Source organism: Chroicocephalus ridibundus, chromosome 8, assembly GCF_963924245.1.
Source record: "Chroicocephalus ridibundus chromosome 8, bChrRid1.1, whole genome shotgun sequence".
Taxonomy (NCBI): domain Eukaryota; kingdom Metazoa; phylum Chordata; class Aves; order Charadriiformes; family Laridae; genus Chroicocephalus; species Chroicocephalus ridibundus.
In genome coordinates, this window is record NC_086291.1 from 3,380,985 (window position 1) to 3,407,771 (window position 26,787).

The 26,787-nt window shown below is 42.4% G+C and overlaps 1 protein-coding gene across 21 annotated transcripts in view; it reads left to right on the forward strand.

Annotated features, from left to right (window-relative positions):
- Positions 1–26,787, forward strand: part of DOCK7 (dedicator of cytokinesis 7) — a 117,323-nt gene that overhangs the window by 19,043 nt on the left and 71,493 nt on the right. For all 21 annotated transcript variants that reach the window (XM_063342737.1, XM_063342738.1, XM_063342741.1 and 18 more), the window contains 9 exons: positions 654–759; positions 14,966–15,141; positions 15,338–15,406; positions 18,076–18,205; positions 18,312–18,524; positions 18,940–19,025; positions 21,185–21,251; positions 22,488–22,637; positions 24,607–24,687. In XM_063342737.1, coding sequence (XP_063198807.1) covers positions 654–759; positions 14,966–15,141; positions 15,338–15,406; positions 18,076–18,205; positions 18,312–18,524; positions 18,940–19,025; positions 21,185–21,251; positions 22,488–22,637; positions 24,607–24,687 — 1,078 coding nt within the window. The remainder of the gene's footprint in view (positions 1–653; positions 760–14,965; positions 15,142–15,337; positions 15,407–18,075; positions 18,206–18,311; positions 18,525–18,939; positions 19,026–21,184; positions 21,252–22,487; positions 22,638–24,606; positions 24,688–26,787) is intronic.

Sequence of the window (26,787 nt, forward strand, 5' to 3'; positions counted from 1 at the left end):
GCTGGTCACCATTGTCCCACCGCTACCTTTCCTACGTGAAAGGGGAAATGGTGTTTTGTTCTGAGTCAGTCGATTGTTCCCCATGTGTTGTTCCCTGGACATTTCAACCCACCCAGCGTGGGACTGCTTTTCTGCCCCTGAGCTGGGTGTTGAAGGGGTTGGATATTGCGTGGAACGTGGCTGCCAGTCCTCATCTCTGCGACTGCAAAATCCGAAAATAGGAAAGGGATGAAAATGAGAGAGCAGAGCACAGGAGCAGGTGTGTGACCAGGCTTGGAACTGCTGGGGGTGTGGGGAGTGCTGGAGGAGAACTTCCCTTGGTAGGAACTGGAAACAGCCTGCTGGGAACAAATTTATTTGTGCTCAGTGTCACATGCATTTTATTGCCACAGATGTGCAAAAAACAGCAGTTCACAAAAGGAAAAAAAATGTAATTGCTGTTAAGAACTTGTATATGCAGCCATGCGAGAATTTTGTGATTCTCCAGGATTTTAATATACAAGGTCTGTTCTCACCGCCCGGTGACACTCTCATTCCAACCAGTGCACTAAGTATTTGGTTTCATTCCAACGGCAGTGTAAAGCCTATTTGAAATGTCATCTTCGTTGTAATTTTTTTACAGAGATAATGATGTTGTCCCTGTCTCGTTGCAGAACTGTAGCTGCCGAAGTCAGGAAGCAGATCTCAGGGCAGTATGGAGGGTCTCCTCAGCTTCTCAAAAACCTCAATATTGGAGGCAGCGTCTCTCATCATACAACTGTAAGTAATGCTTGGAACATGGAAGACTGAAGGTGATGTGCATAGTTACTTTGATTACCATTTGGAAAGAAATTGGAGTGATGACAAGTTGTTGACCTAAGCGTCCCTGATAACACTGACGAAAATAATTCCGTGCAAAAGCTGCTAGTTTTGGAGGTCTCTATCTTGCAGATCAGTTGGTGTGGTTGGCAGTTTGTGTTTCTGCAGAATCTGTGTAGGACAAGGGGCTCCCTTAATCAGATGTTAGTTGGTTTATGCCAGAACAGCCTGGACAGGGCATTGAATTCCACGTGTACAGGTGGTTCTCTCCATGAAGAGCTCTTTGCAAGCTCATGCACTTTCAGCTGGCTGTTTTCTCATGTTTCTTGTCACTCTTGAGAGTGGGACCACAGTGGCTCATCTCCTCTTCGAAGGTATTTTAAATGTTACTGTAAAAGTTGAATGTGGTTATTCCTCAGGAATGTGTATTTACTTACAAGTTTACAGTCCACTTTTAAGAGCGGCTGAAATGTGTAGGCCACGTTGCCCGAATCAAGCTCTCTGAAATCAGGTTTTCTTGCATGGCCTACCAGCAACCTTCAAAATTTATTCAGCGTGGTGGTTGTAAAAATTTCAAGAGTTCATCACACTTTTTCAGGCTTGAACTGTATTTTTGGAAGTGTTCCTTTGATTTGAATTGTTGCTTCGGGTCATAGCAGTTTCTTTTGCAGCGGTCAACTTAGAAAACAAATATTATAGCATCTTGTTTTCTTCCACGAGGGTTGATTAGGTCAGGCGGCACTGGAAACGTGCCCTGAATTTGATAGTCTGTACAATTGTGAGTTTACAAGAGTTCTTCTCTTGTTTTGGAGTAGGGTTCTGTAGAGTCTCCTCAGTTCATGTACTGCTCTGTGTCCAACATAATGTGTTAAAGCTTTCTCATACAGAGCACAAATGCGTCCTCGGAGCTAGTATCGTCTCAAAAGGGAGCTCCAAGACTAAGTTGACTTCTGGTTTAGAAGAATGACTTTGCTGCAGGCTGAAAGTTCATCTTTGAGGAGATCTGGCTGTGGCAGAGTCACTGGGGATTGAAGAGGGCTGGAATTCCTGTCATTTCCCTCTGCATCAGCTGTGTGAGTACACGGAGAGCAGAAGGCTGTCTCTGTCAGCTCTGTGCCCTGCCTTAACGGTGAGTGAGCACGAAGGAGGAGGGGTTAATGAGAGCGGTGTGTCCAGGGCTAATGCTTTATTGCAGCAATGCTCTGTAGGGGTGGGGAATGATAAAGCAAAGCCCTGACTTGGCAGTTCTATATGGTCTTTTGCATAATCCAGTATTAGGTAATAGGGAGGGACCCCTGCTATTAGCGGCGTACACTGGAGGGAGCACTCGGGGTCTTTGAATCCACCTCCTTGCAGCAATGGATAGCCGAGGAATAGACGCCTACTTTGAAGGACCCACTGGATGTCCATCCCACAAGCTTCTGTGCCTCGCTTGTCTCACGTGTGGTTTCATCTTGGAACAAGTTGGCTGGATTGCCTCTGTACTCCCCACTGCTTTCATAAAGCAAGATCTCTTCTGCGTACCTCTCAAAGCTGTTCCTCAGACAGCCATATTTTTGTTAACTCTTTTTCCTTGTATCACCTCCTTTTGCTCTGAATTGTCTCTTCCGCTTTTTCTTCCTATTTCTAAGGTTTTTCCATTCTGCCATCATCAAAGTGTGCATGCTCAAAGCTTCAGTGCTATTGATCTTCACATCTAACTCTTAATGCAGGATCAGATTTGTTGGTCACAATATTGTCAGCCCTGTCTTCAGTTCTGGTATGTCTCATTATCACGTTGCTGTTGTGTTTTCTAGTAAATATATGCAAGAATCTGTCAAAATCCTGGAAAAGGTCATGCTAACTGGAAGCAGGCTCCGAGCCTTTCCTATCAAACTGCATTGCGTGATGGTTGATGTGATACGCTCCTAGTTTGTCATATTAAATTCTGTGCTGAGCAGAGATGCTCTTCAGGAGCATGATTAACATGGAGCAATAGTTTGTAGGAGATAGTCTGTAGGAAAAGTATATTTAGTTAAGTCATGAGTCTGTATCCTGAGGCTGCATAATACAACAGCGGTTCGCTTGTACTGAATTTGGGGTTAATTTCTCTCCCTTAGGCATCCGTCAGAATCTGCTGTGCCTGCCTGTCCTGGTATGATAACAAACATTATGCAGAGAGAAAGCATTACTTTCTGTTACTGTTACAGATGCTGTACTGTAAGCATTGGTAATTACTCTTACTGTTACTGCTGTGAAGCTGAAATAGCTATTTGCTTTGGAAAAATTCAGAAGTTTGTGTGTCATTACACTTTCACAGAGAAGAAATAGAAGGCCTTGAATCTGCATTGCAGTTTTGTGCAGCCATACTGGTTTGAAAGCCTAGAGTAGGGCACATAATGTGGGTTTAAATAGGAAATTTATGCTGAAATGTATGGATATTTCAGTAATGCCGCATGATTGAGTTTCATGTGAGTATCTCCACAATGGCGGCAAGTCGCACTGTTGAGTGTGCAGTGTGGAACTGGAGGACTTTTAATGATAATGCAGATGCGGTCTCTCCTGCCCAGTGCACCTTGCTCATCGTGTGGAGCACTTCCATAGCTGGTTATGGTCCAGGTAAGGTCCGCACTGATTCTCTGTTGGCAGTTGCCACCAAGTAGCTGCTTACGGAAATTCGTCTGAGAGTCTTATCACACGCAGTCCAATGGGGACATTTTTATGGAGAAATGTATGTTTTTGTGAATGAGGGGCCCTCCGCACTGTGCTTGGTTGGGCCTTTTGTTTCTTGTGGACTGAAGCCGGCGCAGGGACTTTTCACACTCGACAGACTTGTATGTGGTTGAACCCGGGATCAATGCAAAAACCTGTCAGCTGAATTTTAGCAAGTCTCTTTCCCTTTTGCTTCAGGAGCAGGAGACAAAATGCTGCCAGAACTGTTTCTAATTTAGTATCTGGTAGAGCTGGGGAGAAGACACTGCTTTCAAATGACTGTACAGGAGCTTGTGGTTTATTATTGTCAGCCTCCACCCTTCTGCCACTTTCGTGGCAGCTGATTTTAATTGCACATTTCTCAAACCACAGATACAGGTCCAAAGCTTTCAGAGGCTTTTCCTGTATAACCCAGCGTGCTGAATTGGGACTCCTCGCAGGATGCAGTCCTTGCAGCGCTGAGTTTTTGTTTTTGAAATCCAGAACAGAAGGCACTGACAGTTTGTTACAGAGAAATAGGGGCTGGTAGGGTCTTACAGTTAGATGAAGGAGATTTTATTTTTTGAAGTTACTTTTGCAAGTCCCTCTAAATCCACCGGTAAATGGAGTGTGCGTTTGCACCTTGCTGTTTGTGTGTGGGTTGTAAGCCACATGCTGTGCTCATCTTTGGTGCGTCGAGAGGTTCAGTATTCCCTCGTGGGAACTGGGGCTTCTCACCACCAGACTCATGGATTGAACGCACTGAAAGTGGAGAGCTTGCACTTCCTTTCAAAGAATTCCCCAGCATCTTGCAGGATGGGGTATTTGCTTTGTTTATTTGATGAACCGGACTGTTTACTATGGGCTATTATAATCCCTCGTGACTAACCACTTTCTTTTCTTTCCAAGTTTATTTTTTCTGCTGAGCAACTCCTTGTGCTGTGGTGCTTGTTAACTCTGTCTGCTCACCCCCTGTTGCACTGCTCATTTCTGCTTGTTGCTGGGTGCTGCACTATGGCAGAGGCTTGATTCCTCTCTGGATTTCTGCAGTAGTTTTACCTGGATGAAGCTGGATTGTGGATTGTCAGAGATTAGCATGAGTTACTGTCGAAGCGACCCAAAGCTTTCTCTGAATCTTGGTGTGATTTAATGGCTGCTTCTTGTGCTGCTTCGGTGTAGGAAGAGCAGAGTTTTGTTCTGTACCTGCAAACGGACTCGTAGTCTGGTTTTTTCCCTATGTGTGCTGCCCTTTTGTGAGGGCAGATGATGTTACCAAAGGACAGAAGATAGTCACTAGGTATCTGGACCTCTCTTCAATTGTAGGGCAGCTGTTTCTGTGTCTTGTTCTACATTCAGCACCTTTTTGTTGCTTAATATTTATATTTTTTGAATTAGATAAAGACTTACATAGTCTTGGATTTCTGAATGCCTCACTTTTGAGTGCCAAAGATAGTCCTTGAAATGCTTTTTGTTATTGTCCAAAACTTGACTTTTTTTTTTTCTAAGAAAATAAAATTTTCTTAATTTTTTTTTTTTTTTAATCTTCAGAGATATATTTTAATTAGAAGAGCAACATTTCACGGAACTTGCAAATAAGCAGAATGAATGTATGCTACGTTGTTTTACAGAAAAATCACAGCTGTTTCCAAAGGATTAGGGGTAATATATCCTCTCTGTCGATGTATGTTACCGCATAGTTGAATATTATTATGAGGAGGAGCACTGTTATAAGGGATGCTAATTAGTTTGGGAATAAAGGGGTCTGGATTCTTGGACATGATGTGATCTGACCACGTCTGCTTTCAGCGCTCCATTTTCTGGATATAAAATAAAGGTGCTGACATTTACATATCTTTGTAAAGCACTGCGGGTTTATGGGCATTATCGGGGCTAATTGAAGCTTTGTCTTGGATTTATTGGATGGCAGACTTTGGTTGTGTATTCAAAGATAGTATCTAATTATTCAATGAGAGAATATAGGTTCCTTTGTATATTTTCATTGTTTATTTTAGCATCATTTAAAAGGAGAAGAAGAGATAATTTGTGCAAATGAATGGAAAACACTGCAAGGGAAAACATGACACTATCCTATGTGGCATAGAAAAGGGCGTTTTGAAGTGTTCAGAGCCAAGTAATTTTATCACCAAAATCACTAAAATGAAAAGGAAAATGAGCCAAGTCTTAATGCTCTCTCAAAGCTGATTAAGGCTTAATAGTGACTCCCATTATATGTATTTCCTGGAGGTTTTGCCCTGCCTTGCTGAATGGTCTGTCCTCGTCAGACAGGGGAGGATGGGAGAGGCATCCACATCCTCTTCCCTGCCTCCTCCCATTAGGGATTACTCACACTTAACTCTGCTCTGGTGCAGGCGCTTTCTTTAGTAAATCAAAACTGCTACGTAGTCTTTCTAAAATCAGTAGTGAGTCCTGTTGCAGAGGTCACGAGCATTTTGTGTGTTAAGTCAGTGAGTCTGGTCTCTGTTGAAAGGTTGCTGAGACTCATTTATCTGCAATAACTTAAACCAGCTTATACATTAGCAGAGATAATTAATCTTAATTAAATGCTGTTATACCAAGTAAATTCAGTTACGTAAACGAAGCATTTGTGACAGGCCTGTTAATAAATACTCAGAATCTAAAAATGCCATTAAATCCTACTCTTTATTTATTGAAGTTAGTTGCGATACGTGTTTTTCAGGAATAAAATGCACAAACAAACTGATGTTTAGTGGAAATGCTGCTAGTATCCTAAACTGCAAAAAAATGTTAATAATGGATTCAAATTGCAATGTAAAAATTTTCCAGCCTGCTGTGGGTGACCCTGCTTTGACAGGGGTTGGACTGGATGATCTCTGAAGGTCCCTTCCAGCCCCTGTCATTCTGGGATTCTGTGACTGGAGGCTGGAGGTCCACTGTGGTCCCCAGAGCGTCAGTCCATGGGCTGAGCCTTGCTCCGCGATGGCTGTGCCACTGCTGGGGCTCGTTGCTGGCAGCAGGGCTGCTCAGGTGTACGGAGACACTGGGATTGTCTGTGCCCAAAGGTGACGCGGACTTGTGTGGTTTGTTGGGTGAGGCTTTGCTCCTCGTGAATGTGGCAGTAATTTCTTCACCTGGGCACGTGCATAAACCACTTCAGCTGTCCTCTTGTGCTGCTCCTGAGCTAAACAGCATAGACAGCTCTGCGCAACGCCAGCTCTGGCATCTTTGTGTGTCTCCTGGTTAATCTGGAGACACTGGATAAATTGTCCACTGATAATTTAGACGTGACTGTGCCAGGTATTTTCCACTCAGAAGAGCATGCACGTTTGTGGTTACCGTGATTCAGCTTGCACAGTTCAGAGCCACCATGGTTTGCCTGAGAGGACCCCAAGGGTCTGGAGGGATCCATCTCTGCTGATCTGATGTAGTGTTTCCACCAAAAGTGGGAAGCCTGTGATTTTTCTGCAGTCTCTGGTCAAACTGTTTGGCTTTTTCATTTCTTTAATAATGGAGCTTTGAGGTTTTTGTTGTCTCAGTCTCTGCGCTCTCAGTTTTGGTGCAATTTATCAGAGGGTAGCTCTTGCAGATCAGTCTCAGCACTTCTGTGTCGAAGTCTTTGTGTTCTTCAAATACTCTCTTGGTGAAATTACATGATTCTTAGTCATCAAAGAAGATACTGTCTTTTTTCTTACCCATCCTCGGAGGCATAACTCGTGTCTTTCAGGGTTTGGTAAGAAATTGCTTTAGTATTCCCAGATAACTAATTAATCTCTGATTAATATTAATATTTATATACCCAAATGGCTTCTTATATTAGCAACCAGTTATAATAGCAAATAACCTAGCAATATTTGTACATAAAACATCTCACAGGTTTTGTGACTGGCTGTTACTTGTTACATGTAGGATCCCTCTTTAGGGGATTTACAAATATTTCCTTTCATTAGAGGCTTTTTCCATTTCAAACATTGTGATATTACATGAATTTGACACACACTGCAGATCATTGGGCTTGTCTGTAGAAAGAATCCAGAACTTAATACTAAATATTCTGAGATCTTAAAAATGGAGGCTCCAGACTATTTCTAAAACAATTTTTGCTTTAACAGAGAATGCTTACAGAAATTTTTGAGGCACATTTACAGTTTGAAATGAAGGACTTTTATGAGCTATTCGCTATAGTAATTACGTCTTTCAAAACACCATGCAAAAGAAGTACTAAGAGCTAGAGCAAAGCAGGAGATAGGGAACTGCATTCCAGAGGCAGTACGCGTATATGTGGAGGTAATGACTGCACTTTATGGCTGGGGTGGTGTCATCCTTGTTGAGGGCTGGTAGCTGTCTGTGTTTGATGAAAAGCAGAGATTGCCTAGGAATCTTCTTGGTTCGTTTGCATATTTCCATGTATTATAAATGCAGCCAAAAAATTAAACGCAGGAGTTCTCTGTGCTCAGCAGTCATCAGGCTTATGAAATTAGGGGTATGGGTTTTCTGAAATGCAGTAATGGCAGTAGACGAATATGTGATTCTTAGAATTTGGATCCAGTGGATGACCGTTTTTGGAGTAAGGTGAAAGAAAATGTAGTTTATGCAAGTAAAACGTGTTTTTTAATTACTTGAGCATTGTCAGTGGTTAATATTGCACCGCTCATGTTTCAAAACCTCTTAGAATGACTGTGGCCTGTAGTTCACACTTAAAAATAAATCTGATGCCTCTTTTTAGCAAATATATTTCTTTAAAGCATTACCTTCTTTAACTTGCCTGAAAATTTTTTTTTTTTTTTTGGTGTGTTACATTTCCCGAGTTCTCAGATTTATGCTGAATCCTTCCTACGGTACATCAGATTTGACTCCTGTTGCAGTTCCCCAAGATACCAGTATCCCTTTAAGGGTGACGGATTTTGCCACAGCAAGAACAGGCCATCTGCATTCCTGAATGCTCAACAAGGGAAGTGACTATTTGCCCTGGAGACTTAGCAATAGCTGAGAGAAGGCTGGGGCTCAGCTTTGAAATGTTAATCTGCTTCTTCCCTCCTTCCAAGATTTTGCCCAGGGAGGCAGTGGGTGGGAAGTTGGTATTAATTTAGAATTCGAAGCTTTGGCACAACCTGTTACAGTTTTAGCACATTATAAATTGTTAAATATTTAAGGAGGCACTGAAGTTAGGATGGAACTTTGTCCTACTTTCAAAATTGGCAAGAAATATCACCCTGATTTTGAAGAAGCACTTAGCCACCAAGTAAAAATAGTCAGGATCCTCCCTGCGATGAGGAGCTCTGCAAGGTTAATTTTTCAAGGTTCCTTATCATGTCCTTGCAGGGAATTTCACTCCCACACAGGAGGCAGGAGGTATAACCTTTTAGTCTTTGCCATTGTCATTTTGACAGGGCCCCAAATTGTGCTGTGGTCCTCGCAGAGACTGGGTCTCTGCCCTTGGGAGTTATGCATCTCATTTTAGATAAAAGGAAAATTGCTCTTGGATTGGGCCACGAGCAACTTGGGTTCAAATCCGTGTTCTGCCAGATGCATCCTGCCAAGCCATCACGTCATAGCCATTTAAAATGCTGTTGTGGCTCCCCGTGAGAATAAGCGTCTTGGGAGGGCAGAGGTGAGGGAGGGAGAAGGAAATGTGAGGGACACGGTGCTTTCTGTGGCTGTGCCGACAGATGCTAGCTGGAAAAGTCTGCCAAATCATAGCTGGGATCAGTGCGTTGCTTAGAGCGTGTCCCACAAGGCTACTCATGATGGTCAGTACAACACGTGTGAGTTAGGCAGCAACAAACATCTGCAACAGAACCTAGAAATATCCCCTCTGCCCAGCTGTTCATGTAGGGAAAGGACAGGTTAAAGTCTTTCAGGCAAAAATCTGAATGCCTGTGGACATCAGGGCACGCAGCAGTGATCTACACAGGACTTCTGTGCTTCAGTCAGTATCCGTGAGATGGAGTTAATAATTCGTCCCTTTTTCTGCCCTAGTTGCTGCTGTGATCCCTACTGAGCTTCTGTAGAGTGCCCAGGAGAGCAGACCTTTGGTCTTTAGGTACTAGCGTAGGTGTAATTGGTTCAGTAAGGCAGCAAACTGGAGGGGGAGGCTGTTCAGGTAAGGGCATGTAATAATGGCTAATTAAATGGCATGCTAATTAAATACTTATCCTTTGGTCATTTTTTGAGCATGATGGAAAAGTGCATCCGTGGCTAGTATCCCCATTGCCTCTGTCAGTGAGGCAGCCCTGCTGCCGCTTGGATCTCCCTGCCCTGCACGCTTCTGCTGGCTGCGCTCCCTCTGGGCACAGCAGTGTCTGCCTTCCTTGTGCAGGACCGGCATCTCCTCTCGGCAAGCCCCTGGTCGCTGGGATGCATGGGGAGTCCTGCTTGTTGGAGGGCTCTGCTCTGTGCACGAGGGAGCTGGTTGCAGTCCTCTGTGCTTGACAGGGCAGGTCTAATACAAATCTGCCCTTTGCATTTCATTTTTAGCTTCCTTGGTGGGGTGGAATAAGCCATGAGCGTTGCAGCATGGTGCCCCAGGTGTAGCTTTCCACCCACGTTAGCCTTTTGCTCCTGGAGCCCTTGGGTGCGATGCTTGGGTAAAGTAACTAGGGGTTTGTGTTACCTTCCTTGGAGTTGTGCCATGTCCCATCCCCTCATGATCCCACCCCCGTCACCAGATTTGTGCAGATGCTTCTTCTGTAAGTGATGACGATGATACAGGTAGGTGCTCAAAAGGAGGACATAAATAGGATGGAGACATGTTTTGGCTAGTGGTGCACTAAAACTACAGCAAAATACAATGTTTGCTGTCTGGAGAAGGACAAAGTCGATAGGAAACGAAATTTTATTTTCAAGCTTTTAAGGGGATATAACAGTGAAGAATAACACAGCCTTGAAGAAGAAAGCTTGACTGTCCCTCTTGCAGGAGAGTTGTAAACCTTTGAAATAGGGTTTTGTAATGCAACTGCTGAGAGCCGTAACCACAACAATGCGGATGCACCTATAGAATGTGTGTGTTAAACAGCTCATATAAGCCAAAACAATCCGGCTGGTGTCTTAGTTAAACTGACAGAGCATGTGGCTATGGCTGGGTTAAGGTCATATATATGTAGAATGCTTATTTGCAAGCGATGTGTTTGATTCGGGGTAATTGGGCTGTGTAAGTGTGGAAAAAAAAGAGAGTCCCGTTTGATTTCTTCTGTACTTTCAGTGTATCAGTACGTTGTGCTTGGTGTTTACGTCAGCAGGGAGCAGGTTATGCCCCTCTTACTCATACCCAGCAGCTCCTTTCTCCCCAGGTAGTCTTATCCATTTTAATAGCACCAGAATCGCCCTTGCCCTGAGTGAGGCAGCAGTGTCTGATCCTGGGATAAAGACTGAGTGAAAACTGTGTTAAGGACTTGTCTGAAAGGTTGTCCAAAATTTGATCCGTAATTACAGCTCGCACAAAATCAAAGAGTATTTCTTAAAAGAGCAGCAATTGCGATTCTGGGAGCAGGCTTTCCTTTGCATATTTTTAGTGTGTCTTTGCCATTAGTTTAGACTATTCCATAGTCCTGGTTGGGAAGATGGTCAGAGCCCCTGTACAGCTTTGGTTTCTGGAGGGCCTTAATAAACTCTTCTTGGAAGAAACGGACACCCTGTCAATTATTTCTTACAGTAACGCTCCAGTATTTCCCCATTAGGCTTATTAACTGGTTGGTAGGTGGACTGCACGTTTGCAAATACTTGATTGAAATTTTCACTGTGCCTTTGGAAGTGATGAAGAAAAACCGGCTGGATTTTGTGGAGGAGGCACCTACTGCTGCTTCGTAGGAGCTATCGGGAGGAATCGAAAAGGCCCTTCCTGGAATTGGGATGATGACGGCATTGAAGATGGCTGTCTGCAGCCTGCCAGCAAGCTGGGCTGTGGGAGAGGACAGCTTGGTAGCTCCTCCACTGTTCCCCCATTTCTGCAGCAGCAGATTTCAAAACCTTTTAATGTGCAGCTGAAAGTGGGATTTGCTATTCTGGTGGTAATCTGGAGATCAGCTGTACATCAGAGGGGTGCACAAGGATCAGGGGGAAACTTCTGTAAACTAAGCAAGTATCACAGTCCTTCTAGGCCAGGGGAACGGGCTGTTGGGTGCTTCCTTATTTTTCCTGGTGCCACAAGGAGATGAGCTGGGCCTGGAGACTTGGAAGTGAGATGGTAGAGCAGGTTCTGCTCCTTGGTCAGCGGTGGGGCTGGGATGATGAGGTTGGACAACCTGGTCTTTATCTGAACTTGTCCAGCCCCCTCGGTGCGTGCATTTGATCCGATGGGTTCGTATGATGATTTCAGGTGACTTTGGCCAGGTTGCAGATAACATGGGAATAGCCATTGTATGCAGTGTCTGTTCTTGGGCTCATCCACTACTTCAGAGGGATGCGGGACGGAGGAAAGGTTAAGGCATCAGCAGTGAGAGCCATGAGAGGAGCTGCCGTGGCTCAGTTCAGACACTGGCATGCCATTTGGGTTCATTTTCCTTTTGGTGTGTTTGTTCATCCTTATTTCCTCCTCCTCTTTCATCACTTCTTCCCCCACAAATATCTAAAGCTTAAAATAATGTGCTTGCCTTTTATCTGCCAATAGTCTTGACACGAAGTAGTTCTTCTTCATAACCATGAATTTATGTTTGGCCTGTTTACTCAGGTGCTAGACAGTATTTCTGGCTGCACAGATGGTGAGTCTAATACAGGCTTCTGGGTTTGACTTTTATGTTTGTTTACATCTTCATGGTACAATAGTTATCCAAAGCGACAAACTGGAAAATTGTGAAGTGCAACCTTGGGCCTAATCCTGAGGTGTACGAAGGGCTTGGAAAGCCCGGGAGCTGGTGTTGGACAGCCCCGAAAGCACTGCCCGCCTTTCCGGATTAAAACTACCTATTTTCTTAACTAGGTAGCCAGTTCCTTCACCTGTTGTCCAATGCTTTTGTTGGACAAATAACATTTGAGATGTAGAATGCCAGGAATGGGGAAACACGGTGCGTTTCAGGCGGTGTCAGTCTCTGCCCTGTGTCTGCTCAGTCCTGCGTGTCCCCTTCATCGCTGTGTTAATATGGAGTTTTTTTTCCTTGTCTGTTGTAATTTTCTAATGTTTATCAGGATGAAGGGATTAGAAATAGAGGAGGCAATGAGGAAAAGGTTCCTCTTTGTTCGCCCGGGGAGATGCAGAGGTAAATGAGTTCACGTGGACTGAAGCCCAACACTTGCGTGGTCAGCTCCATTTTGGTGAGCAAACACACTGGAAGATGCCAGCTCTGGAGCTGCCAGTGTGGAAGGGAGCTCAGCAGGAGGGGGAAAAGTAAGTCTTAAAATGTTAGGGCTTAAAAGTAGGGTCAGTTAAGCAGCTTTAAGTCACCCTCCAAGGCTGCCTTAACCCTCTGGCCTTCTTCCAGCGGTGGTGCTCCTGGCGCAGAGCTGCATGGCTGCCTGGATGGGGCAAGGACTGGCCACGAGACGACCAGAGAGAGGGCCTTTTCCCAGCACCTCTGCTACCCAATACCTCCGTGGCTTTTTCCCAGTGATTTTGTTATTTTTTATCTTCATTTGCAAGGAATCTCCATTTCTGGGTTCTTGCTTTTCTTTGGGTTTGAGGTTTATCAGTGGAAAGGATTATCTGCAGGCAAAGTAGCAATAGTAGTAGAAAAAACTTGCACTCTTAGCAATTCCTCAATAATAATCTGTCACACTTCGCTGCTGTACGTTTTGGCAGTTATCTGGTGCCAAATGGAGCTGGTCTATCTGTATGCAAGAAACAGATAGTGTGAGGTGATGACATGTTGACTGTGATGTGGGAAAGAGCAATGACAAGTTTTGCTCCTTGTGAGTTTTGCAGTGATGAAAACAGTTAAAAGTATCCGGTTTGTATTTTCAAAAGTTCTCCAAATCGCATACTTTAAATTCATTTCAAGAGTCGGGATTAGAAGGGGAAAAAAGGTTATGGGGTCAGAGTTAAATGGATGATGATGCATTTCTTTATGCAGAAAATAATTTGTACCTTTTACCTAAATTGCAGCACTAAATACTGAGTTTCTAGACATCGTATCTTTTTGATGGATCAGATTCTTATCTGGCATAAAGTCATCTGGTTCAACTCACCTGACTTCAGTGGAGTCACGCCATTTTTCTGCTGAAGGATTTGCCTTCTGTATTTTAAGAAAATTGCAGCATTCATTGAAGTTGGCCGTGGTAGGAGAGATTCTTTCAGTACCTTCTGTGTTAGCCAAATCTTTTTCCTTGATTCATTTCGGAACTTTTTGGCAACAGAAATTTCAAAACTGGAATATGAGGTTGGTGTAGCAATTTTTTTGAGAAGCACATTTAAAACTTAAGCAGTAATTGTTCTTTCGAAAGTCATCTCCAACAGAAGACAAGCTACAGGATAGTTCCCTGTCCCACAGAAATCTTCTGGATGCCAGGAAAGAGGAAGTAGCAGAGAAAAATTGCTGAATTTTGATGTGTTTTTGTGATTCATATTAAACCACTCAGCCTTGCTGGGATATGCCAGGGAATTCTAGGAAATCTGTCAGTTGCTGCAGAGACAGGTTCCTCAAAACTTGTTTTTAGTCTTTCATTTTCTTAATGTCTATGTTTATGTACAGCCTCATAGCATAATGATCTCACATCGGAATATATATATATGCATTTATACAATATACATATGTAAAAATACACGGTTATGCAATGTATGTATCTAGCTTCTGCAATTTTTTTTTTTTTTTACACATGTCTAAAAAAAGCTCACTTCATTATGGTGAGATCAGTACTGCCAGTGAAATCTCCTGATTTCCTGCACATGCGTTTATTCAGTCATTCCTTGTGCTTCGGGTGCAAGCTTTGTGCCCATTTTATTTAGAGCCGAGTCCCTTCCCGGCATGGGCAGAGTCATCGTGGCACTAAAGGTCCTAACATCAGGGAGAAGAGGTGGTTAAACTTGCACCTGTGGTAGACAAATGTTGTGTTTTGCGTTCCCCAGAGAAGTGGTTTAATTCAAAATAATGTTAGTCTTCAGCGTTCTGTGGCTTCCTGAGTTCCTGGTAAATCAGCCCTTGCTCTGGATTCCCGTCTGGGGGCCGTGCCTGGGGGTGCCGAGGGTTCTTGCATCTTGGATCGGGGTGAAGGCTCCCATTGTGATCAGAGCATTGTAAAAACAAATACAGTCGTACACACGGAAAACAAAGTGCAAAATTTTCTTATGATGCAAACTGATGAATTTCCTGATGAAAATCCTTTTTTTAAATTTGTACTTTTTTTAGATGATGATGGTATGCATCATAGAAATACCCAGAGAAATATCAGATAAAAGATAAGACGTGAAAAATAGCTTTGTGATGTGTGTTAGCTAACGTTAACACTACTAGGGTTAATTTTTGTCTGATGTTACATCAAGTTTCCTCAACAAGGCAGAAGAGCTGGTTTAAAAAGAAAGTAGAATATGTGCATGTGACTTTTCTTTTTTCTTTCGCCTTGCTTGAAGACCCTTCCATCGCTTGTCTTTTCCCAGGTACCGCTTACAGAAGCCGTGGAGCCGGTTGATTTGGAGGAATACCTTGTTACACACCCAATTGCACTGGAGTCTGGACCCTTGCGAGACTTGCTTGAGTTTCCTCCCGATGACATCGAGGTTGTGTACACCCCCCGAGAATGTCGAACGCTTGTGTCGGCCGTGCCTGAGGAGAGGTAGGAGGTGACAGGGTGGCACCTCGCTCAAGGGAATGAATTGTTCTGCATTTGAGCACCTCCAAGGCTGAAGCCTGGAATTTTTCTCTGTAAATGCCTGAAAGAGAAAATACAAACCAAAGTGGAAGTATGGATGTTTAAGAGGTCATTATCACTTCTGTGATTTTGAAGGTGTTTGTTTTTATTCTCTTAACAGTGAGATGGACCCTCATGTGAGGGACTGTGTAAGAAGTTACACGGAAGACTGGGCGATTGTGAACAGAAAGTGAGTTCCCCGTGGTATTTGTCAGCTTGATTTCATATTTAAAGTTTTGCAGGATGGCTGGCTGGTATGAGGAGGCTCACAAATTATTGTCCTGGCTACTGATTCCATGTGCCCTGACTTTTAGTTGGCCAGCTCAGCTGAACTGATGCTTTGTGTTTAGATGAAATGATGCTTTGTGTTTTGAAAATTAGATCTCAGACGTCAAAACCCCGAGGGGCATTTTTGAAAATCTAGGCCATTTTAGTCAGCAGTTGCTCGTCTGGGGTGGTAAAGAAATTAGGGAATGCGAACAAGTAAAATTACTTTCAGCATTTGTTTCTTTCTTTGTTCCGTATCTTTTTAGCTCTTTTTAGAGAGAAGTTGCACTAATTTTGTAACAAAGTGAGATGTATGTGCAGTCACAACCACCTAGTAGATAAGGTGCCCTCTGCAACTTGCATTTGTTCCCAGAGAGACTTTGAGAAAGTACGTAATTTAAACAAACAATTGTTAATATGTGAACTATCACAACATTTACCTAATGAGTTAGCAGTTTAGAGAATGTGTGTGCGTTTTATTAATTTATGCAAATTAGCAGGAAGGCTTCTGAGTAGCTTTACTTGGAACACACACGCTCTTGGATGATTGAAAGTCTGATGTCTTCAAGAGCTGCTGTCAAGGAGTAAGTGATCCGTGTGATGTGCATCACCTACAAATGACTTGACTACAGCTACAGCTCTGCCCTTGTGGCAGTTGCTACAATTCACTGGTTTAATGTTGTCCTGAGAACCACTTCAGGGGATGCTGAAGATATGCTCTGCAGTGCACAGATGACCTAATAAAAATGTGTTTTGTAATCGCCTACCAAAAAAAAACCCACCCAGAAAGAAACCCGAGAGAGAGAGAGAAGCTTTATTAACTCCCAGCCTTCGTGGGCAGAGTCTAGAAGGTGCAGCAGGGTTGGACAATGTGACCCACCCAGCCAGCACACCTCCTGGTTTCTCAGCGACTTTTGCTGGTATCTGGAATACCTGGCTGTGATTCCTGCGCTGAGGAGGTTTAGTTGGAGGCAGTAGAGCTTTCTGTCCTGTGCACATCAGCTGCAGGTTCCGTTCTGGGTCAGGGAAGGCATGAAGCTAAAGACATCAGAGTTGCCTGAGTGGGTTGAAGGTGTGCTGAGTGATCGTTGCACTACAGCCAAGGGTTGTCTTGCCCCTTCAAAGGAGGAGAGGCACGTCCATAAACAGTCATAGCAGTTTTCACTTGGATAAAATCGTGGCACTGGACTGGGTAGAAGCAGGAGCAGGAGAAGAACCTGAAAGCATGGCTGAGAAGGACTGAATTGTTTTTCAAGGATTCTAACAGGTTTCTCTTAATCCATCCTATTGGATGGTTACGGGTGCTTTGCCTAGCTCTGGGGGCACAAAATCTATCTCTTCTAGGTTTAGAAGAACATGACTTCTTATGTGGTATCCTTCTCTCGCCCTCACTCCAGAGGAAACAATCTTTATGTCAGTCTCTGTCTACAGATCTTTGTAACCAAAATGCTTTTTGGGGCAGGCAAATCTATCCATTCAGTGATTACTTTAATGGTATTGGAAAAGGTAAATAAGTTTTCTTCACTGGCCTGAAAAAAACCAATAGCATAATCTAATTTCAACCTTATGGAATAACTTCTGTATGCTAGAGTGATGGTAGCAATGATCACAAGCACCGCTGAAGTCAGGTCTGATTTAGAATGAATTTACGCTTGTTGGTGGAGCTGTGATTGAGATGCAGACATCCAGGTGAGGATTATCCAGATCGTATTGTTCAGCTCTCAAGAATTATAACCTAGTGAGGAAAATGCTTTCCTCCTCCTCCTCCTCGCTTTCATTATTCACTCCTAGCACGTCCGTGGTTTTCACGTGCCTGTGCATCCTCCTGTGGTAACTTTAGTAACGGGGCAGGATAAGAACAATTAATTCTAGATGTGACCCCAGCACTACTTCGGGAACTGACTTAGAGCGCGTATTGTAAGGAGACTGTGGCTCTGGCCATATGTGTGTGTAAATATAGACACAGTGCCATTTGGTATCCAAAAATTTGTTAGTCAAAGAGATCTGATCTTGTCAGCAACAGCAGACAGACTGTTTACTAGCAAGCGCTCTTACACCATGGAAGGCTCTGAAGGACACGATTCTGCTTGTAAAGATGCTCTAGGAAGATGCTCGTTTTAGTTGGGGTTGGAAAGCCATGTGTTTTCCAGAGGCGCTCAGGACTTCTGCGCTTCATGCAGTCCCACCTGAAGTTGGTGTTTTGGTTTTAAAGGTATTAGCACTGTCTGCTCCACGTCAGTGCTTGCTCCAGCAGAACTGCTGGCCTTCCATCCCCATGTTCTTGGCCTGCTTTAAGCTTGGCATCACAATCGCGTGTTTTATGATGACCTTAATTGGCCATTGATAATACTTCTTTTGACATCACCCAGGGTTGTTTTATAGTCGAACAGAGTCACATTGTAGTTCTGGAATACTGGTTGATGGATTATTACCCAGCTACAGTGCAGGATGACTGGAAATACTGTTTGCAGAGAGCAGTTTATGCTTTGAGATGACCCATACTGATAATATGGGGTTTGTTCTGCAGTTCTCCTTCTGGGTTTGGGGTCAACAAGGATGCTAAGAATGCATTGTGAAATACTTTGTTTTCAGATATCACAAGCTGGGAACTGGATTTAATCCCAACACCTTAGACAAACAGAAGGAGAGGCAAAAGGGGCTCCCCAAACAGATCTTTGAGTCTGACGAAGCTCCAGATGGCAACAGTTACCAGGATGAACAAGTAATGTGCCTTTAAAACCTTGCTACATAAAACCTAATTTATAGCCGCGTTTTAAAAGTGCAGTCGCTTTCCCATTATAAGTTGCTTTTAATTTGTTGAATCTCAGGATGACCTTAAACGACGTTCAATGTCGATTGACGATACTCCCCGGGGCAGCTGGGCATGCAGTATTTTTGATCTGAAGAACTCCCTTCCAGATGCCCTTCTCCCAAACCTACTGGACCGAACCCCGAATGAAGAGATTGACCACCACAATGAAGATCAGAGGAAGTCCAGTAGGCATAAGGAGCTTTTTGCACTACATCCAGCACCAGATGAGGTATTTTTATATACATGTGGGTGAGACTAAAAAAGTGAAGGATATAGGGAATGTGAAAATTGTCAGTCTGCCACAGATTTAAAGGGGTTAAGATCACCCGTGTTTAATATCCATGAGAACCTTAGCTATCTTGCGGGTCACGTGTTTTTTAGCATATTGTCTTGCCATAGATATTACTTTCTGGAGATTGGATTTCCTTTATAGTTATGCAATCCCCCATAATGTAGAAACATTAAAGGGATTTAATTTAGCATATTTATAGCTGCTGCTGAATGCGACATGCTGGTAAGCTTCGGATTAAATTGGTGCTAGTATCTTAGAAGAAAAAAGTGATACATATGTTTGGTTCATAATGGTATTAGTGGTTTGTACAAGTGTCGTGTCTCTAAATTGCTGTTCCTGTGACGAATTTCAGGAGGAGCCTATAGAACGACTTAGCGTCCCTGAAGTACCCAAAGAACACTTTGGCCAAAGACTCCTGGTGAAGTGTTTGTCCCTGAAGTAAGTATCCCTCCAACAAACAGCTGCATTACTGAAATGGAGAATTTAAATCTGCTCTTGTATCCACGTGCATCTGGAATAACTCTGCCGCTTGTTGAAGGGGTGTAAGATTGTTTGGTTGGTCATAGGCTTAAAGGTTAGTTCTATAAAGGTTGAGTTACACAGTACTGTGCATCAGACAGTTTTATCTTCAAGACTTTCTTTAGTGGTGTGATACAGAAAGCGTTCGCCTTCCTTGGCTTTTCTCTGTGTTGCTTTTCAGCCAGTCTGTAGCTATACCTGTTCTGTGTTACTAGCACACACACTTCACCGCGCTTGTTCAGGGCTCTGAAGTTGGCCAGTCATTGGTGTTCAGCTCTGTAACAAGGATGTTTAAGTGGGCAAAAACAAAAAGATTAAAAATGCTTAAGCTTTAAAACCTAAGACAACCAAAGCTTTGCCAAAGTTTAGGCTCAACAACCTTGACTGTGTCCCTTTAAGAGTGAAGACTTTATATACTTAGCAAGCGTTAACTGGAGGAATAGAAACCTGTTAAACAAGTTTAATGAAGTGGAGCTCCTGAATATAGGGTTACCTGCAGCTGGTTCATTGCCTATAACTCTTCTCTAATAACACAAGGTAAAATTTTACTGTTATTCCCTTGGAGAAATAAAGTACAAAACTGATTTTCCACACTGCTGTATTCATCTTCTGTGTCCTCAGTTAGGTCAACCCTTCTTATTAGAGAGCTCCAGTTAGACTACATTGTGGCTCATAACTGAGATATATGTGTGGGACATATCTCCTGCTCGTAGAGTACTCCAGGACCTAATATAGCCATAGAGATGAACTGATTTTGCAGCCTTTTATGAACTGGAACAACATAATATGCAGTAGCAGTGGAGCTTCCTCTCCAAAGGATGGTCTCTTTAGCATAAATAAGTTAGATGCTGGAAATTAATGCTTTCTGCTATTAAAGCATCTCTTGCTGGCTGTAAATTTATAGCAAATCTGCTATAAACCTGCTTGTTTGTGTACCAAAGTAATCTCCGTAATAGCGAGCATCCAAGATCATGCTATCTTATACGTGGTCAAAAAGAAGTGCGTGGTCTCTTTCCCAGGGAGAAGGCTAAGATGACCTAAGCAGGTTCATTTTCAGGTTAATCTCACCTTTGTTGCAAAACTAGAGAAAATTCCTGTTTGGTGATGCGGTCCTGTATGTTGTTCTCCCTGTTGGCAGGAAGAGTTCCAGGCTGAAAAGCTGAGAGCTCTGTGCGAGGAGCGGTTGTGTGGGGGTGTCCCACCGTGGATCGGGCATTGATTTCATGGGGAGGCTGTGCAGACAGGAGGATGGCAAGTCAGGCCCTGCTCACTATGGTGTAGGGGCAGGTTTTGAATGTTCTTTACTTTCTTTAACTTCCCAGGTGATTTAACAGTAAGTTCAGCTCTATGTGGTAGGTTGGTGTTTTCACTGGAAGTGTTTCAGTTAGCGTAAATACTTAATAACAGTTACTCTGGAAAACTGACGCCTTTCTGAGAGCGTTTTTGAGATATTGGTATTTTCTGACAAAAGTTAAATGTTGAAAATTGCCAAAATGGCTGTCCCCGACTCTGGAGGGGAAGGAGCTTTCTGGTCAGTAATGCTGAGAGGAAACCATGAGGTTGGCCATTTAGCCCCATGAACAGCTCGGCGTAGTAAATTAGCGCATAGGAAAACTTCTCAAGGTAATTAGAGGAGCTCAGTGGTCCAACTGTCCCAATTAATAATTCCTCTCCCTTTAAGGAAGCTATTAGGCTGCTTTGCTTAGCTTTCAAACAACACTTGAAGAGGATAAAAACATTTGTAGAAGTATGCTTTATGCCCTGTGGCCCTAATCCCAACCGTTCTGTTGGGTCAATGAGTTGAAATGGCTTTTAGAAGGTGCAGGGAGCGCCAGTGCGTGTCCTGGTGGAAACGAGCAGAGGCGACGCAGAGGAAGTGGGACAGGAGAGGAATGGGGGGAAAATTGGGGAGCAAGATCCCTTTTCAGCAGGAGGACGCCCTTAGGTTGGCTCGGCTGTTCCTGACGTCTTGGTTTATCGGTGGTCAGCCATGGCCCAGGAAGGATCTGGGGAGTGGGTAGCTCGCTCTTTCTGACAAAATGCAAGTCAACTGATGTTATGTGTTTCTTCCTTTTAAGGTTTGAAATAGAAATTGAGCCCATTTTTGCAAGTTTGGCTTTGTATGATGTTAAAGAAAAGAAAAAGGTAGGTTTTTAATTACTTGAGTAATGACATTTCCACTGAAGCATTACAAACCTGTATTTAAAAAAAAAAAGGAGGAATTAATTCTGGAAGCAAACCTTTATGAACACAGTGACATACTGGTGGTTGGAAGAACGATGAAGGCATTTCACAAACCATCTTGTGTGTTCTTTTTCTGCTTAGTAACACAGTTGAAGTATAACCACTTTTCTAAAAATATTATCTAATATGGGAGTGCCTAAAATCAGAATATATATATTGTCCAATCTTGGTTTTCAAAAGTCTCTTCCCCAGAGAGACCTTAAGTAACTGAAACCTTTTATTTAGATTAAGTTTTTATGATTTTCTTAATCTCTTTTTCATGATTCAGGATGGTGTGTGTCCAAGTAACATTTTAAATAATGCACAAGAAAGTCATACACGCTAAAATTGCTAAAATCAAAACAAAACTGAGCAGTCTTTTCAGCATCTAAGTTATAGGGAATGCAAAATACATTTATTCCCCTATTTATGTTCTGTATTTAATATTTGAAGAGTCTTTTAGTTTTCCTAATTCAAGATATTAGCAGTAGTAGAGAGAAAAATGTTAAAAATATGCATTTTGACATTTATCTCTTTAAGACTTGAATTTAATGCATTGAGTTTTAAGTTATGTAGATGAGAGTATGTGGAATATTATGTGAACTTTGTTTAATATTTAAATCACATTTCATAAGCCAATTTTATCATCTCATTACTCCATTTTTTTTTCTCTCATGTAGTAAGTTCTTTAGTGACCTCTGGTGTTGATAACCAGCTCACATTCACTTTGGCTTTGAAGTCTTAATACAGTCAAGGATTTGGCGTTTCGGTGTAGAAAGCTCACTGTCTCGCCTTCAAGATGTTTTGGTTTTTTCTTTTTCTGTGAAGGATCTTAAAAATCATTTTCTATTTTTATACTTTGATATTTTCAATTCAGATAGCAGTTGTAATTCCTAGTCCTGTGATGGGACTGCATACCTTAAAGGAGGTGGAGGAAATTTTATAGGCAATGTGTATTGTTGGCTCCAGTTCCTTTCTCCTTTCCCACTGTCCTGCCTTGATTTCTTAATGAACAGGCCATTTTGTTTTTCTTTTTATACATGGTTTGAAAGGTAGTTTTTTCACTTGTCTTTTGAAATTGTCCGTTGTGTTTACGAAGAGCTTACCCCCCAAAAAAAAGTATAACTAATGCTTGAAGCTACTCAATTTCTTCCTTAGATTTCAGAAAATTTCTACTTTGATTTAAACTCTGAGCAAATGAAGGGAATGCTTCGTCCACATGTGCCCCCTGCTGCTATATCCACGCTGGCCAGATCTGCCATTTTTTCTATCACTTACCCCTCTCAAGATGTCTTTCTGGTAATAAAGGTAAGAAATGCCGGAGAAATTTAAATTATTATCGTCTCTTGTTTTCTGTTTAAAATAAAATATAAACAAGTCTGCCTGGCTAGTTGACTTCTTATTTGCATTTGGAGAGCAGAATTCTATTCTCAAAAGTGTAAACACTGACACCACAGAATTCTGTTTCATTTCAGATATTCTCACTTAGTACGCTAAGTTCCTTTGTAACAGAAACAGTTCAGTGGAGATATGCATTGTTGTATTATCACAAAACTGAAAAGAGCACAAAGGTTTGCTTGATATAAAGCAGCTTTCTGGGGCTTGACCTTGGTTTTCATATGAAACAATGTGCGGACTCCTTAAGATGATAGATAAGTGAGTGATTTAAAAATACATATTGATCTGAATCTCATTTCAAAAATGATACATGCCCTTAAGCCAGATTTTCAAATGTCCTTAAGAATCGAAATTGCTAAGAGAGTGAAATCCATAATCGAAATAAAATGCCACATTGGTCACTCCTGGAATAAAGTACACAAAGATAAAAGTTATTTTCTCTTCTTTCACTTGATTCTATGAGCGCACAAATGTTACTAGCTCAGCTTGGCATTTGAATCAGATTTTTGGCTGGTCTCTGCATAAATATCATCCTGCAGTAAAAAGAGGAGTTCAATACATGCTTTCAGTTCGCAGGCGGTGGTTACATTGCCTGCCAGCTAAGTGCTGTGTTTTGGGAACCCTGTTGACTGAGGTTTGCGCAAGCTCTTCATCAACTGCTTCTTATTTGAGAAATAAGCTTTTGAAAATTAATTAAGGCTTTGTGGCATGATAAAACAGTCCCAGGTGAGAATAAGGCTTTCAGTAGTGTTGGAGCATATTCTGGTCTCCAATTTTTGGTATGATACTCTCAATTCCTTCTAAAAATCATGTTCCGCCTGTGCACACATATTCACTCTTCTGATTTTTACAAGACACGAGGAAGAGAGAACCCCATATTTCTGAGATGGGGATCTGTCCGAAAGAGCTTGTGACTGCACGTTGGTGCTCGTAAAACCAGTGATCCAAGAGGAGCTGGTGCCTTAGGTGATTTTTTGATTTGATGATGAAAAGGATATAGTCAGGGAGAAATAAGAACAGATGCGTAGCGTGCCTCGTGGGGTGAATTTTCACATGGGTCTTACTCATTGGGAAACTGCTTTTCAGACAGCTGGTATTGCTGGCATAAACTCACCAGAAGTGCAAGATTCGATGGAAAGTAGTTTTGTTCTTTATATTGTGGTAGCCTCTTGGGGTTCCGCTAATAGACAGGTATGAATGGCACTTTATAAGCATGGGAGAAGTTTAAAGATATTCTAATCTAGTAACAGTGTGTGCACTGTAGCGGGCGTGGGAGGGAGGGCCAGGATGCCTCTGAAACAGTCTTCGTGCATATGGTAGGGAAGATATTTCTGTTAGAAACTGAGTGTTAAGTAGTTTTGTATTGAAGAGGCATTGACTTGGAGACTTCAGAAGCAGACATCTACTCTTTGGCTAATTTTAAATATTTGATTATTTCATTATTTGAGTTGAAAAAACACTGATTTTAAAACAGTGCTTGTTTTAGCTGAGCGCACCTGAGCCACCTTTCTGTGCTGCTGCAATAGGTCCTTAATATGGAGAACAGAAATAAGAATAGAATTCTGAAGTGATGATGCTGAAGACAGTGTAAAGTGTCTTTAAGACCTTAAGAAGGAACTGAAAGTGGCTGTAGAACCGATCAAAGTGAAGTGGTATATGTTCCCTTTGAACCTATATTTTACACTCGTGATTCAGTTACAGCCCGAGATCTGGGAACTTAATGGCTCTAACAACTTGAGTGCAGTGCTTGTGCCCTGCCTCACAAAGGGAAATCAAGCTTTAACTCTTTTGAAAGAATGTTTTTGCTTCCTAGTGTTTGTTTAATTTAACAATCCTTGCTGGATACATGTCCTCATAATGGTTCATTTTCCCTTCGCAGCTGGAAAAAGTATTACAACAGGGAGATATCGGGGAGTGTGCAGAGCCCTATATGATTTTTAAAGAATCGGATGCAGCAAAGGTAAGATTTTTTTTGATGTTTTGCTTAAATTTGGCTGCAAGCACTTTAAGGCATTTTGGTATTAACAAATTCAACATAAATTATCTTCTTTTACCTTGGACTTAACAGCCATTGGTACTGTTGTTAAAGGGATCTGTTTTTAATTAAGAATCTAGTCAAATTCTAAAGGCCAAAGAAGAGTCAAACACCTTGAATCTTGATGCCTTATTGGGGTAGAGTAGTTAAAGGTCATCAGTTTTTGTGGCCGACAGGGGAGATGTGTGGTTCCCATCAAGCTCAGTCATCTGTGATTCCCTGTCCCAAAGGATCAGCTGTGTGCTCGTAGCTGGGTCAAGCGAAGGCAGCCTTTGATGTGAATTTGCAGTAAAATTTCAACTTTTCCATTGCTTCTGCAGCTTAACCACATCACAGTACCTCTGCCTTCCTCTGGAAAGGTTATAAAGTGGATGAGATATGTTAACAGGAGATTCTCCATCAGGCCTGGTTTTGAATTGCAGTGCATTTCTCGTTCTTTTTTTAAGCTATTTTCTGCTGTTTTTTCTTTTTCCTAATACTGTAAAGAAGGGTCACACTCAACAGCAGGATGAAACTGTCCTTTTTACGAAGAGTAAGGGTAGTTTTAAATCTTTATACTTTTTATAAAGTTTGTGTTTGCTTTTTTTTTATTTGTTTGCTCTTTTTATTAACACTGTTACTTTAATTCCTGCCTTCAACAGTTTGGGCATTGTCCTGTGCAGTAAAGTCCTGGGCATTTTAAAGTGCAGTGGGTGGCATGGACCTGCCCCAGTTTGACTGATTCTTTGTCTTTCCTTTGCATGTTTAAATGCAGCCGGTCTCCTTGCAGGACTAAAAGGAGAGATTTTCCTGCAGGGAAGAATGCCGTTTTATTCCCTGCAGTTGTCAGCTGGTGGCTCATTGTAGCGTACTGGAGTCTGGGTGGGAATGGCAGGTTTGGTAGGTTCCGGAGCAAGCAGGAATGCTGGTAGCACCCGCAGAATTCAGTGGCACCTGGACTACGGCCTTTCCTCCATCTTTTCACCCACTGGCTACTATTTTGTTTTTCTGAAGGGCTTTCTCCAATACAACAGTGGTTACAGCATAGAAAATCTCTGATTTTACTAGCAGTCAGAATGAGAAATCTCTGACTTGAGCTCAGTATGTTATTTTACAACTCCTGTTTGTAAGACGTGCAAGAGAGCTTGGAAAGGAAACCTTGGGTACATAGAATGTGAAGCAGTGCTTATGGGACTCAGAAATGGTTCCTAGTTTCTTGTACAATTGGGCTGAGCCAAGTGAAGATTAAAGGGTAATAGTGAGGATGCCAGCCCTTCTGTGATTAAGAGGTTTTCCATTATGCTTTTTTCAAAGGAGCTGGGATGTTCATTTCTTAATTCCGATCAAACTCTACCAAAGTTTTGCCTTCCTAAAGTTCTTCTTCAGCTAAGAATATATTCATTCACATTTTTTGTCTATCTCTGTCTTTATATCACTGCACCACAATATGAGAAATGGGTATTTTTCACCTCAGGTATACAGATAAGGAAAGTAAAAAAAATACATTTGCTGTGACCAATAAGTTGACATAAGCCTAGGTGAAATTTTGGAATTGGATTTGCAGGATGCTTGGGGATGTAGGTGAAAAGGGGATTTTTTCAAGGTCTCCTTCCCAGCAAGATGCATAAGCGTGTCCTGAATTAGAAGAACGTGAGCAACAGAACTCTCTGGTGTTATGCAGCCCCCTGTCTGGGAACTTCTTAAAGGCCTGTAGGTAACAACCTTTCTAAAGCAAAAACCTTGCTCTTTAATATAGAGAATTATGGAAAAGTTCTTAATCCTTTTTTTCCTCAGTAAGATGAGTATGATACTGCTTATTTGAAGAATGTTTTCAGTTTCCCACGCAACTCCAGATGATTTGAGCACCTGCTGCATAAAATGACATTAAGAAAGAGCATTTCAGACTTCACAGAGTAAAATTCAGCTTTTCTTAAAAGGACAGTGGACAGATGAGGCTGTTCAGGAGGCTCAAGAGCATGAAACCAGCTGCTCTGACCCTCGGGCCGTGCCGTGTCTGGTACTGTTGGCCCGATGGCAGTGTTGCGA